Source organism: Tetrao urogallus (genome assembly GCF_951394365.1).
Source record: "Tetrao urogallus genome assembly, chromosome: 1".
Taxonomy (NCBI): domain Eukaryota; kingdom Metazoa; phylum Chordata; class Aves; order Galliformes; family Phasianidae; genus Tetrao; species Tetrao urogallus.
Genome location: NC_136813.1, coordinates 88,305,291 through 88,322,846, shown reverse-complemented (window position 1 = coordinate 88,322,846; position 17,556 = coordinate 88,305,291). Strand labels below are relative to the sequence as shown.

The 17,556-nt window shown below is 39.0% G+C and overlaps 2 protein-coding genes across 2 annotated transcripts in view; one reads left to right on the top strand and one right to left on the bottom strand.

Moving 5' to 3' along the window:
* Positions 1–1,783: 1,783 nt before the first annotated feature.
* Positions 1,784–5,368, bottom strand: PIGP (phosphatidylinositol glycan anchor biosynthesis class P; the record flags this gene model as incomplete). Its single annotated transcript, XM_079550430.1, has 5 exons — positions 1,784–1,914; positions 2,809–2,927; positions 3,448–3,520; positions 4,933–5,032; positions 5,351–5,368. The coding sequence occupies 5 exons, from the start codon at positions 5,366–5,368 to the stop codon at positions 1,784–1,786; spliced, it is 441 nt and encodes a 146-aa protein (XP_079406556.1).
* A 636-nt stretch (positions 5,369–6,004) lies between these two features.
* TTC3 (tetratricopeptide repeat domain 3) overlaps positions 6,005–17,556 on the top strand; it is a gene marked incomplete at both ends in the record, with an annotated part of 58,938 nt that continues 47,386 nt past the window's right edge. The window contains 9 exons of the mRNA XM_079548637.1: positions 6,005–6,079; positions 9,382–9,427; positions 10,612–10,744; positions 11,145–11,232; positions 12,349–12,402; positions 14,448–14,571; positions 15,526–15,611; positions 15,908–16,002; positions 17,108–17,170. Coding sequence (XP_079404763.1) covers positions 6,005–6,079; positions 9,382–9,427; positions 10,612–10,744; positions 11,145–11,232; positions 12,349–12,402; positions 14,448–14,571; positions 15,526–15,611; positions 15,908–16,002; positions 17,108–17,170 — 764 coding nt within the window. The remainder of the gene's footprint in view (positions 6,080–9,381; positions 9,428–10,611; positions 10,745–11,144; positions 11,233–12,348; positions 12,403–14,447; positions 14,572–15,525; positions 15,612–15,907; positions 16,003–17,107; positions 17,171–17,556) is intronic.

The following is a 17,556-nucleotide window of genomic DNA, read 5'->3' as shown; positions in this document are numbered from 1 at the left end:
ATAAAATCCAGACCATTGCCTAAGCTACTGCATTTTGTGCTAAAATCCAGATTACTAAAAGGTGGGCTTGTGGGTTCTTGAACCTAGATTTCAGTATGGTAAAAAGTCATTTAAAGGCTTGTTTCTGAAAACCTTTGCAAAAAGCTTCCCTTATTCCTGGTAATATTGTCTACCCAAACTTCAGTAATGTTTCTGACATTGTCTCTCCCAGCTTTCTCCTGGAGAAATTGGCTGCTCATGGATTGGGTAGGAATATACATTCCTGGGTAAAAAATTGGGTGGCTGGCCAGGCCCAAGGAGTTGTGGTGAATGGAGTTAAATTCAGCCACAAGTGGTAACCCTCAGGGCTTAGCGTTGGGGCCTGCTCTCTTTAATATCTTGATCAATAATCTGGACAAGGAGTTTGACTGCACCCTCAATAAGTTTGCAGATCACACCAAGTTAGGTGGGAGAGTTGATCTGCTTGAGGGTAGGAAGAGGAATCTGGATAGCCACAACCAATGGGCTGAGACCAACAGCATGAGGTTCAACAAGGCTAAGTACAGAGTCCTGTACTTGGGTCACAACAACCCCAAGCAACGCAACTATGGCTGGAAAATTGCCTAGTGAAAAAGGACAAGATGTGCTGGTCAACAGCCAGCTGAACATCAGCCAGCAGCATGCCCAAGTGGCCAAGAAGGCCAATGGCAACCTGGCTTGTATCAGAAAAAGCAAGGCCAGCAGGGTTAGGGAAATGTTTGCACCCACGTACTCAGCTCTGATGAGGCCATACTTTGACTACTGTGTTCAATTTTGAGCCCCTCACCACAAGAATGAATGTTGATGAAGTGTGTCCAGAGAAGGGCAACAAGCTGGTACAAGGTTTACAGTACAGGTCTCATGAGGAATGGCGAAGGGAAACAGGCTTATTTAGCCTAAAGAAAAGGAGGTTCAAGGGAGACATCATTAATCTCTACGACTACGTCAAAGGAGTTTTTAGTAAGGCAAAGATCAGTCTCTACTCCCTGGCAGCAAGCAACAGCACAAGAGGAAATGGCCTCAAGTTGCACTAGGGAAGGTTTAAGTTGGATATTAGGAGAAATTTCCTTACATAAGGGGCTTTGAAGCACTTAAACAGGCCACCCAGGGAAATAGCTGAATCACCACCCTTAGAGGAATTCAAAGATGTGCAGATGTAGTGGTACACTCAGCAGTGCTTGGTTAACTTAACCTTTGAGGTCTTTTCCAGCTTAAATGGATTCCATGACTCTATAATGTGATGAGTAAATAATTATGTGAAGAAAAACCAAACACTATACACACGCTGTACCCAGAACAAATCTTACTGAACCACAGGAACACTGCTAACCTTAACAACATTTACAGTTTATTAATATTTACAAATGAAAACTGTACATTTACAATGTAAACACTTTAACTTACATTAAAAAAAAAAGCCTCAAGCATTTGACAAACAAAACATATTTGCTTTCCTTGAACTCAATGAAAAACAGAACTAAGCCAGGTCCAAACATTTATTTTACACTGAGTGAGAAATTTTAAGCAGTAACCTACAATTATTATAATGTAATTTTAAAATCAACAAAATGGTTAAATTAATTGATGTGCCATAATTCTCATATTAATGCAGGTTACCAAGCCACATCAGTGAAACGTACATAAATTTTGTTAGAAACACACACAAAAAATGCTGTATTATACCATGAGAAGAAGGTGCCTTTCAGCAACAAGATGTTATGTAATGTTCCTCATAATCCTATATTCAGACAGGTCTTGGTAACTACTATCTGTTATCGAAAATTCCTTTTTCAGGTAGGAAAAACATTCTGTTTACTTCACTGATGGGTATATCCCTCAATGCTGGAATTGCTTCTTCTTGAAATTTCTTCTGTTGTTGCTTCTTAGCATAGTTATCTACAGAAAATAAAGAAAACATTCCACATATTGAAGATGTTTTTTTTTCTGCTTTCAATAAACGTTACATAATGCAATGTAGCTACACAAATACTATAAATTTAGCTACTAAACGATGCTGAAAACCCCATCTTGCTGAGGTATAAGATGGTAAATCAGAAACACCTCACATCGACATATGTTAACAGAGGCCCTGAAGAAATCAACCCTGCTCTCCTGCTGGAACATCCATCAGGGACTGTACTTTGTTTAAGATGCTGTAGATGACATCAAATCATAACCAGCCACAGATAAAAAGAGTAAACAAACCCTGCAGTGAGTAGCTCACTCTGTAGCATGAGTATTTTATTTTAGATTTCTATTAAGATGCTGGCTACCCTTCCTTTATCTTAGCTTCTTGTTCCCACCGCCATACAGCTCCTGCTCCTATAACAGCATAAACATGTTCACAGGTACACACTGAACAAAAATCACTCAACATTTCCCTTGGAGAAAACAAAGATGAGAGCAGTTATTTTCCAAACAGAGCAAGACCCACATCCCACCTGCCATACAAACTCTTGGGTTGCCACTAAGTCAGAGGATGACATGAGAGATATGTACATGCCTGGATACATTCTAAGACCTGCTTCTCTAACGTTGTCTGCTTTACTAATATGGTACACTTTACCACTTGGAAATTACTGCCTAAGGTAACAAAGAAGTAAAAGTCAGGCTTGTGGGAGATCTTTTCACTCTGGTCCTTAAGTATTTCCACGAACTTTTTCTCCATGTTAAAATATTTGAAAGCTTAAAATTTGAATTATTTATGCCTACATACGTATATTTACAGAAATTATCAGTTAAATATAAAAATCTTAGAAAAAACAAGAAATCCCATACAAAAAAGATTACCTGTAATAGTATGCGTGGAGTTAAGTGGAGCTGTACTCATCATGTTAATGCCAAAAAGTAATACATAACCAATTCCCACAACAACTAATATATATGCTGGCAAAGCAACTGCCCAGTACCTGAGGAAAAAGATTTTAAAGTTTATGTACTTTCTAGTAACAAATATATAATGATGTAACAGTTTTAATGTAGTGGCTATCTTATCTAACTTTACCAATGGGCAAAGAAACAACACTTCTGGGTATGGATCATGGCTTCCCCCAAGAAGATACCTGACTACAGAATCAGTGTAACCACTTTGGTATAAACCACCAAACAGATTCATTTACAGAAAGTTTTTATTTTTTATATTTACAGCTTAAAGTCTACTGTATGTTATTCAACAAACTCTCTGAAAACAAAAATTCAAACTTATCATAAAACATCAAAATACTACCATCCGTCCCAAGACAACAAGAAATTTTTATCTTAAATGCTTATCCACATAAAATGATGTTTCACAAACATTACAGTCCTTTAGAATCAGAAAAAAACCATATATATTTTAAAAACAGTTTCACAATTTCTTATCTGGAAATCATTACACATACCCAGGCTTAACAGTTTGAGGTTGAACTTAAGAAATAAGCTTGAACTTACTTTTGAGGCCAGTATGTTAGTCCCAATGAGAAGAGCCAAGTCTCAGGAACATATGCCCAGATAAGATACAGCACTGCACAGAAGAATGAAGAGTGAAAACAGTTCAAACAACACCATTTTAGACCTCCTTCTTAATATTTTAGAGCAATACTCTCATACTGGGACATACTGAAACTACTTTGCTTTAGACAATTTAAACAAAAATAGCTCTACTAAAATATGGCAAAATACCATCTCAGAAAAATCTTGTACAGTACAGGGATAACATTTTATAGCCACTTATACAGTAACACTTTTGTATTTGCTTTAACACTGGGTAAAAACACAGAACATCCTGAGTTGAAAAGGACCCTCAACTATCGTCAGTTTCTGAAAGTACTGTCCACATTTGCTTCTCGAATACTGGAAATACTTCCTGACTCCTTGTAAGATAAAAACCAATTTCACAATGCTGAGAGATTTTACTTCCCACCAACAAATCCAGTGAAATTCAGCAAGACTTGATGAAAATAGGTTAGCAGCTAAGCAGTGACAGAAGCTACATTAATGCGGCAGCTTCCTGAGGAAGAATGGAAGCCAACTTACTTCTACTTCTCTCCTAAAGGTGCGAAAGGCTTACAAAAGACCAGCATCTCTAGCACGTAAGATATCTCCAGTGAAATGCTAAGGCAGCTGTCAAAACAGCAGCAAAATGCTTGTGTAACCCTGACCGCTTTCCTACTGTTAACCAAATTGAACCTATTTCCTTTCTCCAGTGTTTAGGTGAGGAAGATTTTTGCATCTCCTACAAAGACAGCCTGAGAGCTGGGGCTGTTCAGCCTGGAGAAGGCTTTGGAGAGACTTAAGAGTGGCCTTTTAGTCTCAGATGGAGGCTGTAAGAAAGAAGGGGACAGATGCTTTAGCAGGGTCTGTTGCGATGGCACAGTGGGAAAAGGTTTCAAACTAAAAGAGACTTAGATTGGATATAAAGATTGGATGTTACAGTAAGGGTGGTGAGGCACTGGAGCAGGTTGCCCAGAGTGGTGGATGCCCCATCCCTGCAGACACTCAAGGTCAGGCTGGACAGGGGTCTGAGCACCTGATGGAGCTGTGGGTGTCCCTATTCACTGCAGGAGGTTGGACTAGATGGCCTTTAAGGGTTCCTTCCAACTCAAACAAGTCTACGATTCCCCCTCCTCTCCATAATAGTTACTATGCAGTGGCAATATATACGATTCAGATATAAGATTTACTAAAACTAGACTGCAGGGGAGTTTTAAACTAATTTGTATCTACGATAATATGAAAGACAGCATGAATTGTAAAAGAAAGACAAAACACATTAGAATCACAGAATGTACCATATCAACCCACAGGCCAGGGAAGTAATGCTGACTCCCCCTCTGCAGGCTGTTCAACACTAACATCACCCTTCTGAGACGGCCTTGTCGGAATTACATTTGTCCCATAAGCAAAGCAACAGATTTCAATACCCAGCATACTTACTAAAGCCAAACCAAGATCCTAAAAACAGAGCAAATCCGTATATTGCCCTTTCAGGCAGCGGGGCTGGAGAGTTCTCCACCATACTCACTGATCCTTCCCTCTAACTCAGGGAAGAAACCAACAAACGGTAATAAGAAATCAGAAGGCTTAGAGAGCAAGGACGGGAGATCAGGCAGCCCGAACCTCCCGCCCGGCTACCAGGCGACGACTCCAAGTACTGCTGCCATAGGATGGCGACTGCGAAGAGGACAACGCCACCACACACGCACACGGCTGGCAACACGTGACCGCACCGTACAGTCTGAGCGACTGCTGTCATACAGACCCCCCCCCCCCCCCCCCCCCACCTTCCCAAACCGGAAGACGCGAGAGGAACGACGCCCGGCTTCACTCTTCACTCTGGATATCGCGAGCCTACCAGGCCGCCTCCGCGCATGCGCAATCAGAGACAGCGGGCGCTGTTAGTGGGCGCATGCGCACTACTGGCCAGCGAGCGGCAGTTGGAGGTTTTACGGAGCTGCGACCGCAGCGCTGAGCTGAGTTGTGGAGGGCGGGTTGTTGATCGGTTGGTTCTGGTAAGGGCTGGTGAATGATTACAGCGGTAGGTGCGGCCCTTCCATTCACGCCACAGTCCTGTGCCTCCTTCCTTGCAGCGGGAGGGAAGGGCTGTCGCCATCTCTCCGCAGCCCCCGCCTGGCTGACGCCCGGGGTGGGGGCCGGCGCCTTGGGGCCGGGCTGCGACACGTCAGTGGGAGCTGCGGGGCTTCCGGGTGGCGGCTGTCAGAGGGGTTGCCGGGCGGCTGCGGGGCTCCGAGCTCCGAGCTCGAGGTGTGCGGAAACAGCGCGGTGCCGCACCGCGGGGCTCCGGGGCAGGGCGGTACGAGGGGCTCGGGAACGGTGCAGCGAGTTAGAATTGAAAATACACTGGAGGATGTGACGTGTGGAAATAATGCAGATATTCCGAGAAACACTTGTAGGAATTTGGATAAGTCCTGTTTAACGCGGGTTGTTTGCGTCTTGGCTCCCTCCTCACCCTATTTCTCTTAATCGTTTTCTTTCAGGATCTCGAGCCATGGGTGAGCCTTTGTCTGAATCTGAGTTTGCGGCCTTCGCTTTCAGTGCTGGTTATAAATCCTGCTGTGAATTGGTGAGTGGGTTTGGAAAGAGATCTTCCATTGGGATTTCATAGAATTGTAGAATGTCTTGGGTTCGAAGGGAGGCCAAATCCCACCCACCCCAGTCCCTGCCATGGGCAGGGCTGCCCCTCACCATCTCAGGCTGCCTCCAGGGATGGGGCACCACAGCTTCTCTGGGCAGCTGTGCCAGAGCCTCACTGCCTGCTGGGGAAAGAATTTCATCCTAACATCTAATCTAAATTTCCCCCCTGTAGTTCAAAGCTATTCCTCGTTGTCCTATCACTATCAGACCATGTAAAAAGTCAGTCTCCCTCCTGTTTGTAAGCCCCCTTCAGTTAGATACTGGAAGGCCGCTATTAGGTTTCCCTCAAGCAAAAATTTCTTGTGCCACTCTCTGTATACTGCTCTCTTGCAGAAATAGTAAGGTGAATCTGAGTAGGGCACCAGAGACAGCATATCCTCTATCAGGCATTTATTGAATGCATATACAATTGTTGTAAACCCAGACAATGGTGGGTAGGTCATAATGACTGCTTAACAAATCCCTTGGTTGTGTATACTGGCCATGTATGGGATGACTTATCTAAGTGTCTCTTTAATCACAAAACATTCGCAACTGTTCACAACAGTTAGTGTGAGTTCAAGGCTGAATTGACTGCATAGTGTTTGTCTATTCTCTGTTTTTATACATAGATATATATGTATATATATAGTTGTTTTTGCTCAATAGGGCCACTGCTTATTTAGATATTTCTTTTATTTTTCGAACTGTAGCGCTTTTCTCTTACAATATTTCCACGTATGCTTTCCTTGACTCTTATTTCCCACTTCTTGCTATGCTTAAGGAATTTTCAGAATACTGAGGCAGTTAACCTTTTTGCTGCTTTTGTTCATGGATTGTTTATCTGAAGTGTTGCGAGATACAAACTAGCTGGGTGACAATTGTTGGGGAGAAATAAAAAGTATGGATAAAGCAACTTTCTGATTTGTAAAGCTGTATGAGGTTTGGGACTTAAGAAGAGGTGTTGTGGCCCTGGAACAAGCTCACCAGGGATGGCACCAAGTCTGACGGAGTTCAAGGAGCATCTGGACAAACTCTCAGACATAGGGGTTAAGTTTTGGGTGGTCCTCGGTGGAGCCTGGAGTTGGACTCTGTGATCTTTTATGGATCTCTTCTGACTCTTGATATTCTATGACCTGCACTAGGGACCATTAGTAGTAGTGTGTCTCATTTAAATTTGTTTATATCATCCAAGATATCTTCTCTGCTATGGAGTGAATAAAATATCTTAACAATTGTGTTAGTAAAATATTCTAAATGCTCTTTAAAGGGATGTATGTGCTATGCTGTTGAAAGCCCTTGATTCTGCGCAAATGCTGAATCTTGTTTCTGAAGTTTGCTTTAGTGGGAATGTCGCCTTGAGCTTGATGTGTCCAGTACTAGGTTTTGGGGACATAGGGGTGAGAGGATGAATTTGTTTGTTTTTAGTTTTGTAGCAGAATCCATCCTGTGGAGTGAATAAGACTTTCTCAGTCATCTTTAAGATGAATTGATTTTGAAATACCAGTTCATCTTTTTCTTCTCTGTGTTAGTGTCCTGGTCTGGTGAATGTGTTGATACTGCAATAATTTTATTTTTGAGAGTAAGCCTTGATTTATGTGTAGTGCTGTAGCAGTTCAGGACTATTCATTTGGGCAAGACCGTGTGATTCCTTGTCATCACCTCAGGTCAAATTAATAAGTCGTCATTGCACAATATGTTAGTGTGTCTGTGAGATCTGCTGCTGAAACAATAAAGGGCTGTGAAAGGAACTTTCTGAATGACACGCTTCATGTTTATATATTTTTCTCCACTTGTATTCTGGGATAGGTATGTGTTTCTTTGAAATGATAACGTTGCTATGCAGAGGCATAGTACATACAGTATGCATCAAATGGCACACACAGTGTTTATTAAAATAACAGATTTTGTAGGGTTTTGTAAAAGAGAAGAAAGTAACTTATTTTTCAGCTTGAGAGGCTTGCATGGAGTACTCTGCTTTAAGCACATTAAAGTATGTCGTTTAAACTCTTAAACAATTTTTGTCCATTCCTAATGATTAATCTGTGGGTATGCTTTTCAGTTCATGGCTACGTAGATACTCTTTTTATTTTCCTTAAGAGTGCAGTTGACTAGACTGTTGTGTTAGCTAACTAATAAAAATGCTTTTTTTTTGTTGTTGTTCTTGTTTGTTTGCTTACTGGCTTGCTTTCTGGCTTTGCTAAATGTGAATTATAAAGACTTGATACAAAAGGGTCTGTCAGAGGGATTTGCTAGTGCAAAATACTGCAGATCGTAAGTTTCCTTATTTTCTCCCAGAAAACAGATGACAGAATTCCAGAAATAGAGCAGATTAGGAACACTAGTATTGTTTTATTCTTTGTGAAATGGGATGGGGGGGGAAGGCTGGGGAAGTTCACCCATCTCCGATTGGACGTAGAAGACAGTGAGATGATGGTGAACGCTGAATGAGTTCTATGAAGATTTTATTACAAGCTTCTGTTCAGAACAAGTAGGTACTAAGAAATTGTTTTCTTGGCTGTGTTATCTACATTAGTATTTTAGTTAACAACTAACTAGAGTTAGTAATGACTAACTAAATTATAGTTAGTTACTGATACTGATTTAGTTGACGTGTCTGCATTAGGATTTTAGTTTGACTCAGGATGCTTTTGAAGCAAATATCCCTGGTGTCCTTATGTTCCGTGCTTTGAGAAGAGGTATAGGAGTGTGCTAGTGGGGTTCACTGAGAGAGAGACTAATCTTTAAGATGCTTTTAGGACCATAGCTAATGTGTATCAGCCATGAACAGATGTGCTGACTGTGGGAATAGACATGAAGAAGTGTGAACTATAACATCCCTTTGGAAAGTGTGTAATGTTAAAGTAGACTCCTCAGTACAAATGCTTTGCTTCATAGTTTTGTTTCCTTTTTGATCATGCTACTGATGAAGACATATAATCATAGAATCCTTAGCGTTAGAAGGGGCCTCTGAGGGCCTTCTAATCCAGCTCCCCTGCAGTGAACAGAGATGTGGCAGCTAGTTTAGGTTGCCAACATAACCACAGATCGTCATCTTTACTGATCCTATGTATCTGTGTTCTGAAAGCAAAAGTGTATTGAGAAAAGGAATTGGTGAGAGAGCTTAAAAATTGCTTCTATTCCTCTACTTCCTCTGATGTAAAGATTATATTCTGGTTTAATACTTCAAAACTCCTTAAGTAATGTATTTGCAAGATGTGCAATGTTAAGAAATAACATGTTTATCTCTAGGGTCAAGGAGTATTTGTACAACGTTCTCTACATAAACCTAAAACTGGTATGTAAACTAAACCAATATTATGTAACTTTCTTAAGCAGTGTCTGTGCTGTGCTTGCATCTTTCAATTGCTGTTTCACTTTTTTCCCCTCCTGTTGTCTGAGTAAGCTAAAATCATTTCTTCTCTGAGCAGAAGCATTGTTATATTTAATTAATGCTGAAAGAGTTCTCATCTTACTGTGCTGATGCAGTATACTACTGTGCATTTGTGAGAGCAGTGTGAGTAGAGAGTAACACTGACATATATTTAGGTGGTTAATGCTACAAGGATGGACAGGTAAGGTTGATGCTTATTACCTGTGTTTTAATTGTAACTGTATCTTAGCTGTATAAATCTAAAGACACATTCAAATGGTTCTTAATAACTGCAAAACTCTTTACCTATAATCCTTAATTATTTTTTGGACAGCTGCAGAGAAGCAGATGGCTTTAGAGTATGCCAGATTATTAAATCTGGATTCACTACAGAAATGATAATGTTTAATATGTAGGATTTCAGGTTTAATCACCAATCTCACTATGTGAGATGAATTTTTGCATTTATTCAAACTCAGATAATACTGCTTCTGCTCTGGAATTACTTGATGCCACCTCAGTAGTCCAGTCAGGACCCTTGCCTTTTAAAGGCAGCCTCCAAGGGACATGGGTTATATTTTTTGGAAGAGCCAGATATCACATATGTAATGGACTCTATAGAAAAAAGATTTTCTGATTATTTTTTTTTTCTTTTAGTGCTGAGTTGCTACATGCCACAATACATTAAATTTGTCATAGAAAATAACTAAACAGGTACAGCTAGAAGAGGCTTATGTTGTTCTTTGGAAATAGTATCTCTTCTAGCCATCAAGCAGCTCACGGCCCTTGTTAGGCTCCTTGTTAAAAGCAGGCAGCATTTATTCATTTATACTTTTATGTTAATACAGTTCAGAACATATGTGATTCCTTGGGCAAAGAATGTGAGGTCTGCCAGCACGCCCGTATTCTTATTTCCATATAAATTCCCTCCTTCAAGTTAGAAAAATAAAAACCTCGATTTATCAGGTATATTGGAAGTTTCAATCTGATTAAATAGCGCATAGGAGTGCATTGTGGCAATAACTGGTGATTTTTTGAATGTGTAGTTGGACTTTGATTACTTGTAACGCTTGAATTGTATAGTCTAGTTCTTACCTGTTTTCTTAAAGATGTTGACCCCTGTGAAGTGTGGTGCCGTCAGCCGGTTGACAAACTAAGAGAATATTGCAGCGTTATTAAAATATGCATCTTTTGGCCTCTTCTCTTCCAAAGTGAAAGTAATTATTTGGTAGCTGACTGGGGGTAAGTTCTCACAATGAGTCATCAGCCTTTGCATTTCTTTTCATCATCTGTGAAGGATAACAGATGTGACAGTTGTGCTCTCAGTAGTGGTAAAACAATCTGTAGGAGTGTTTTTACAGTGAGCTACGTTACTTAAGATCAGAAGGCATTGTTCTTGAACATAAGATGAAATTAAGAAAGGGTTTCTGAAGTTTGGAATCTACATGGGTATTTATGTGCTTACAAGGACATCTTTATATTTGAGAAGTACCAAAATATTTGTATCTTTTCGTTTTTCCCCTTCTGAAATGCTTGATTTGAGTTAGTAGCCACGTTCTTGCTTAAATCTAATCACTGTAGCTGTTAGTAGACAAGACTGTTTTACACAGTGTTATTTTTCTAATTGATAACTTTTTTGCAGCAGCTTACAGATTTTAGACTGGAATTGGAAGAAACTCTGTGAGTTAGAGCTTGTGGAAGACCTTGTTGATTTGACTAAAAAAGTGGTCGTAAGTATTATAACTTGAGACTGCATTTTAATTTAGAAATTTCCTTTTACTGGAGTGAATAAATTGATAGTCAAGGTACAGGTTTTTAGAAACTTAATTTCAGATCGTGGTTTTTCTTACAATCGGTACTTGCAGAGTCTTTTAATAGGTTTGACTGGGGCCCTTGTAAATTGCTGAGAGAGTCACATTCATGGGAAAAACAAATGGTACCTTATCTTGATGAATAAGTTATTTTTTATATACAGATATATATTTTTTTGTCAAACTGTTTTCTTGCTGAACAGATTATTTTTAAAATAGATGTTGTTGAATGCATTCATTGTTGATTTCATGCATTGACAGTGACAGAGAATGACAAATGTTTGCAGCAGATGAAGGAAAGATAGTAGGTTTTTAGAATTTAAGTACGACACTAAAAAAAAATATTGATTTACTGAAGTTCTGTGTTGAACTCTGAGTGTACTTTTCTTCTACCTTACTGTTACATTATCAGGTACTCATCTGATGGATTCATACTTGCTTATGCTCTTTGTGCTGCTCCCCCCCTTCAGGCTCTTTGAGTGCTCTATTTTCACCTTCTTGTACTTCAGGATGTCCCTGCAGTTATTCCACTTTGTCTCATGTGATGAGGTTTTGGTGCTGCTTCCCTTCATGGGAGCCTCTCACTCAGTGTTTATGAGAGGCTTTGTGTGTATTCCCATTCCCTTTGACCTATACTTTGCTTTTCTTAATTGTTCAGCCTCTATCTTCTTGTAAAAGACAGTATATCCAGTATCCAAATCTCAGGAGAGGAAGTGCTGCTGTTTTGGATATTTTTCACATTATGTGTCAGCTGGTAATTTGTGTAGATAACTACAGAAATGGCTAAAGCAGCTGGCTATCCTAACCAGGCATCATAGCATCTTCACTATTTATTTACCTTTCAACAACAGCACTTGGGGATTGGCTATTGAATACAAAAATATTTCCTGAAACTTCAAAATGGACCAGAGCTGTTACCCAAGTGGCACTGCATTAAAGAGGAACAGAAAATGTTCTTGAGTCGAACCTGAGCAGGCAACTAAAATTAACAGATGTTAACTTTTTCCTTTTTTTTTTTTTCAATCTATCTTCTAGAATGTTCCACATTTTATTGGGGGCATACTGAGAATTGGCAGCAGGCTAGAAAATGTAAGTTTCTTGAATTCTTGTAAATTGGAATGCTCTTTTATGCGTGAATATGAATGAAATATTTGTATGAATATACAAAATATTAAAATGATTACTTAAATATACAGACCTATATGTTGATGCATCCCAGTTGTTGCAACTCTGAGCCACAAAATAAAATGTGTGTGTGACAGTGTATAATCAATGAATACACAGATGTTATAATTAAGAAATATACAATGAACTTAAGCTAAGCAGGTTATCACGCTAAAGAAGAATAGATGGAAAGCATACCCTTGTCCTGGGCTCACCGAGAAGTCTCCAGGAGGAGCAATCTTCAGAAGAGATCCTTCCCCACTGGTATTCAGCTCTTAATTGGGGTCTAGGAGAGGTGCAGCCAGGCTCCACCCCTTCTGGTAGCACAGGTGAAATGCCTTCAGCTGTGCTCCCGGAGCTGACCCATGGCTCGCCTCAGGCTGTGATTCAGCAGTTCTCATACAGACAGGAGCTGTGAGATAAATGCCATTCTGTGTAAGAAGATCATAATGGGTGGGAATTCTGGGGGTGGCTTGTATGTCCTACTGCTGGTATGTTTGCTTGTCCTCTTTCTGTGCTGGTGTTTGTGTGTTACACTGAAAATCTTGGGATAGGACAGTGAGGGGAAAAAACCCCACTTCTCATATAATGACAAGGAATTGTTAGGAAACCTTTCATAGTGGGTTATGACAGATGATGAATGAAAACAAAGAAAAGTAAATGGAGAAACTCTTACGATAGTAGTAATACAATTAATATTGTGGTAAATACGTTTCCTAGTCTCAGACCCTATCTGAGGTGTTATGCTTAGCATTTACAGCTCCTTGGGGACTTACAGTCAATGGTTTCAGTTTAGTGTGGGGAGTGTAAGCATTGCTTCTCAGAGTTCTTTGCTGTGAGGAATACTGTTGATGTTCCTAATTGTAGAATTGCATTTGTTTTTTGTTTGCTAATGCACTTTTGCACCTTGATTGTTATTGGTGTGCACGTTCAAGTTGCTTCTGATTTTATTATATGTCCTGTGTTTTCTGTACTTACATACATTTTGCCCTATTTTTGTCCTTTTCTTTGTATTTGTTTCTTTTTGCTTGCTTTCTGTTTTTGAGCGTTCACCAGTTGCTTACTGCCATTGGGTCTTTGATGTCAGCTTGTGATATCTTTCGCATGCCTCTACTCCTCAACTATTTCATGTCTCCAGTTTTTGAGGCCTTTGTTCTGTTACATTTTCATTTCATGGCCACCATGGCCACTGATCAAAAGAGATTTCTGTTAGAGATGAAATAAGTTAAAACAGACAAGTAGTAAACCTGGCAAGTTGCAGTCCTGTGGCCTATTGTAAGCAATGGCAGTGCTGTATGATGAGGCTTCAGGGCTATCGATAGGATTATGCTTGATTACTGAAATGGTAAAAACCTCAGAAACTCTTTTTTGGAGGCAGATGGGAAGTATTCTAAGAGATTCTCATACAGTGGTACTGATTAAGTCTGAAGGACTGTGAATGACTGACTAAGGTTGTGATATAGGAGCATGCTGATCCATCTTCATGATCAAATTCAGCATTTGATAGAACTGTGCTTGTTAAGTTTTTCATTTTCTCTCTGTTTCTCTGGCTGTTCTTAGTTTTCCTATGCTTATTGCTTTTACTCTTCAGTTCCTAGTTTCTTCTGTCTTTTGTAGTTTAACTGAAAAAAAGAAAATTTCTGAATCAAATTTTGTGATCTGAATGGCTTCCCTGTATCCTGTTGAAAGTATGTCTGTCTGCATTTTGTGAATATGCTTTATTATGCTGCGTTTAAGTTACCTGGATATTTATATTTGTGAACTATTGCCTGTTTGAAAGGCTAACAACTTGGGATCAAGTGCCTCAAGCAAGGTGCTATAAAAAAACCTGTTTTTTGTGTTTACGCAGAATACTTTCACTATTGCCGGTGAATTATTTGTTTACCTGGTGTGTTGTTTTTTATTTAGGACTTTGTATAACATTACTGTTTTGTTTGTTGTTTTTTCCCCCTTTTCTTCAATTGCACTAGGGTTTCTTCGATGTTAGGGATGCACTTGATTGGATCAGATGTGCAGGTGATGTCAATATTCTGCAGAAGCTGGAGGAACTTGGTGATTTTGGTTGGCTCTATCTTGAAACTTTCTTTGGTGAATGTAAGTAACTCTTCTGAAGAAACAGTCATGTGGAAAGTTACCTGTATTCAAGCTATGAGATAGTAATGCTTATATTAGCTTGAAAGTGTCTGCAAGAGTGACTGGAATAAGTGTTGTTGTGTTGTTTGTTTGTTTTGTTTATTTCAAGCAGTCAAATTTTGTTTGAGTTTCTGTATGTTTTCATGTTCACAGTGCACATGCTCTTTCTGAACAGGTGTTCAGAATGGTTCCTGAGTTTGGAGTCCTTTGTGAGCTAATTGTGTGCCTGTAAGCTCTCAATCTTTAGCACAGGGATGGAATGTGACTGTAATATTAATAGGGTTTTATTGTTAAAAGTTTGACAGAGGGTTTTGTCTGTATTAATTCAGATGTTGGGCATCTTTCAAAATTCAGCTTACATAAGCTCATGGGAGATCCCATAGGCTGTTAACACTAGCAGCAGAACTTCAGTTGAAATGGCAGAAGATACCAAGCCTACTATTCTTCTTGCCTGTTGAGCAGCTTGTGTTCTGCTCTTAATCTTTGCGTATGTGCATTCTAATTCAGCTATTACAGTAAATAAGTGAGTGGTGGGAACTGGACTTGCATGTAAGCAGAAAATCTTTTTATATTTAAGTACCAGGGTATGAATTCTTTTTAACGGGAATCTTTACAGATCTTTAAAGTCCCAACTTCTTTCAAAATAAAACAAAATTTCAGTTGATTGCTTGAAAGAGGGCGAATACTTAAAGGTTTTATTGCTTGCAACAACATTTTTTGGGCTTATCCTATAGTAAGTGATACCTTAGTTTCAAACATTTGTCACGTCATTTGTTTCTAGTATTTATTTGGTATGTCAACTTTTACTTCCAAACATACAAGGGAGCACAGTTCTTACCAGAAAACAAACTCTACTTTTTGTCTAGATTAGTTTTTCATTCACTGCATTTTTTTCTTTTTTTTTTTTGTCTACAGGCAAACATTATATTACTAAAGTTGCTTTGGAAGATTGTAATTTAGTTGAAGAATTTAAAGCTGTCACCTGTGAAAACTGTAGGAAGGTAAGAGACTCTATCAGGGTGTTTGTCACTTTCATGTGTTGTGGGTTTTTTTGGCCATAAAAAAAATTGCCAAATGATCAAAGACTCAAGTTTCAAAAGCTTAAATGAGTAATTATCTAGGCATAAATTATTTCCTTGTGAGATCCTGACTTAATAAACAGAATGTTGGTTGTTTATGCTGCCATTGTACATTGGAGCTATTGGAGCACTGGAGTCTATTGCCAGCTGTTTTCTTTACTTCACATTGCAACTGAGTTTAATTACAGTGGCTTCTGAATTGTTTTTTAATTTCACAGAAGAGTGAATCTATGAAACAGAAGGGAAATGAGGAGTTCTCCCAAGGAAAATTTGATCATGCTATAATATCATATACTAAAGCCATAGAGTTTTGGTAAGAACTCAACTGGTTAACTAGATTGTGTTGTGTCATATGCTCTCAGCTTATTGGGATTTATTAAGATTTTGTTTAGCTTTGCATGAGCCACTCTAGAAATCAAATGATGTCTAACTAAAAAAAAAAAAAGTGTTACACAACTTTTTCTATTTCTTCTTGCTAGTGGTTGTTTGCACTTTTTCTTTCCAAGAGTTTCTGTTAGGTTTAGATGACTAAATAATAAGTAGAGTAAATCTGAATTCCATAAAAATTTGATATATTTTTTTTAATTTTGTCCATAGTGTTATAAGTATGTGGTTGATGGGATTAGCATTTTGCTGTTGTCTTTGTTCACATTTTGTCATATAGTACATAGTGTCACATCTCAACCCAAATTCAAGCTGATTTGAACCTTCCTGGACTTGATTTTCTTTCTCTTTCTTCTCTTACTGAGCTGATTTTTATCTGCTTCATCATCACACTTCTTCCCCAGCTAGCTGCATCCTTTTGCTTTGTTTCAAGTGGTTGGTGGATTACATAGGCAGGTTTCCCCCTCCCGCCCACTCTTCTGTAGGTACTTTGGGAGCACTGCTTTAATTCTTTGGAACTGCTCTTTGATTGGCCCAGTCAGACAGATGGTTATGAAACAAAGTGCTGGAAGCAGTGATCCAAAAGTGTTTGTGGAATGTTTGACTTAATTGGAGGTTAAGGATTGCAGAGCAAAACAAACTGGGATGTATGTGACAGTCAAGTTAGCTTTTCCATGACTCCACCAATTTCTTTTTTTTGTTTTTCCCCAAGCAAAGCTGAGATGGGAGGGAGTGTACTAGCTGTGTCTTTGGATGGCTTGAGTTGTCTTTTGATGTATCTGTCACAGCAAAGTATTGGGGGCAGAATCTAAATCTATCTATCTTTTATTCTTTTCACTTCTCTAATCTTACAAATTGCTACATAATTAAAACAGTAATGTTAATGACTTGTAAATTGCTGAGACTATTGAAGGAAACTTGTATGTAATTTTTTGCAGTGTTTATGCTATGGTGTTTGCAGACAGTTATTGGGACAACTTTTCCTTAAAGTTTCCAAAAGTAATATATATTACAAACTTTTTGTTTTCTTTAAGTCCTACAAACCATCTTCTGTATGGAAACCGAGCTCTTTGTTTAATTCTCACGAAGCAGTATAAGTAAGTAACCCTTGTTTATAATCTGAAATCTCCTGCAAATTAAACACTGAACAAAGAAAGTACTTAAAAAACTGAAGTGTACATATAGTAATTGTGATGTCTCTACCTCAGGAAACTGATATTAAGAGAAAAGAGTAATGTTAGTTGTATTCACTGGTAGTATCTAATGCTATTTAAAGTTTGCAACAGTGGGGAGGTTATATGAATGGGGGGGAAAAAAAACCCTTAGTACCAGTGAGGGCTGTGATTTATGAAACGTTTTAGAGAAGAGTGTATTTCTGGGATTATCGTTCATGAAGGCAGTTGTTAAGCTAAAAATCTTGTTTGTGACCAAGGTGGATGTATATATTTTTTTTAATATAAAGGTTTTATTGTAGTAAAACTGA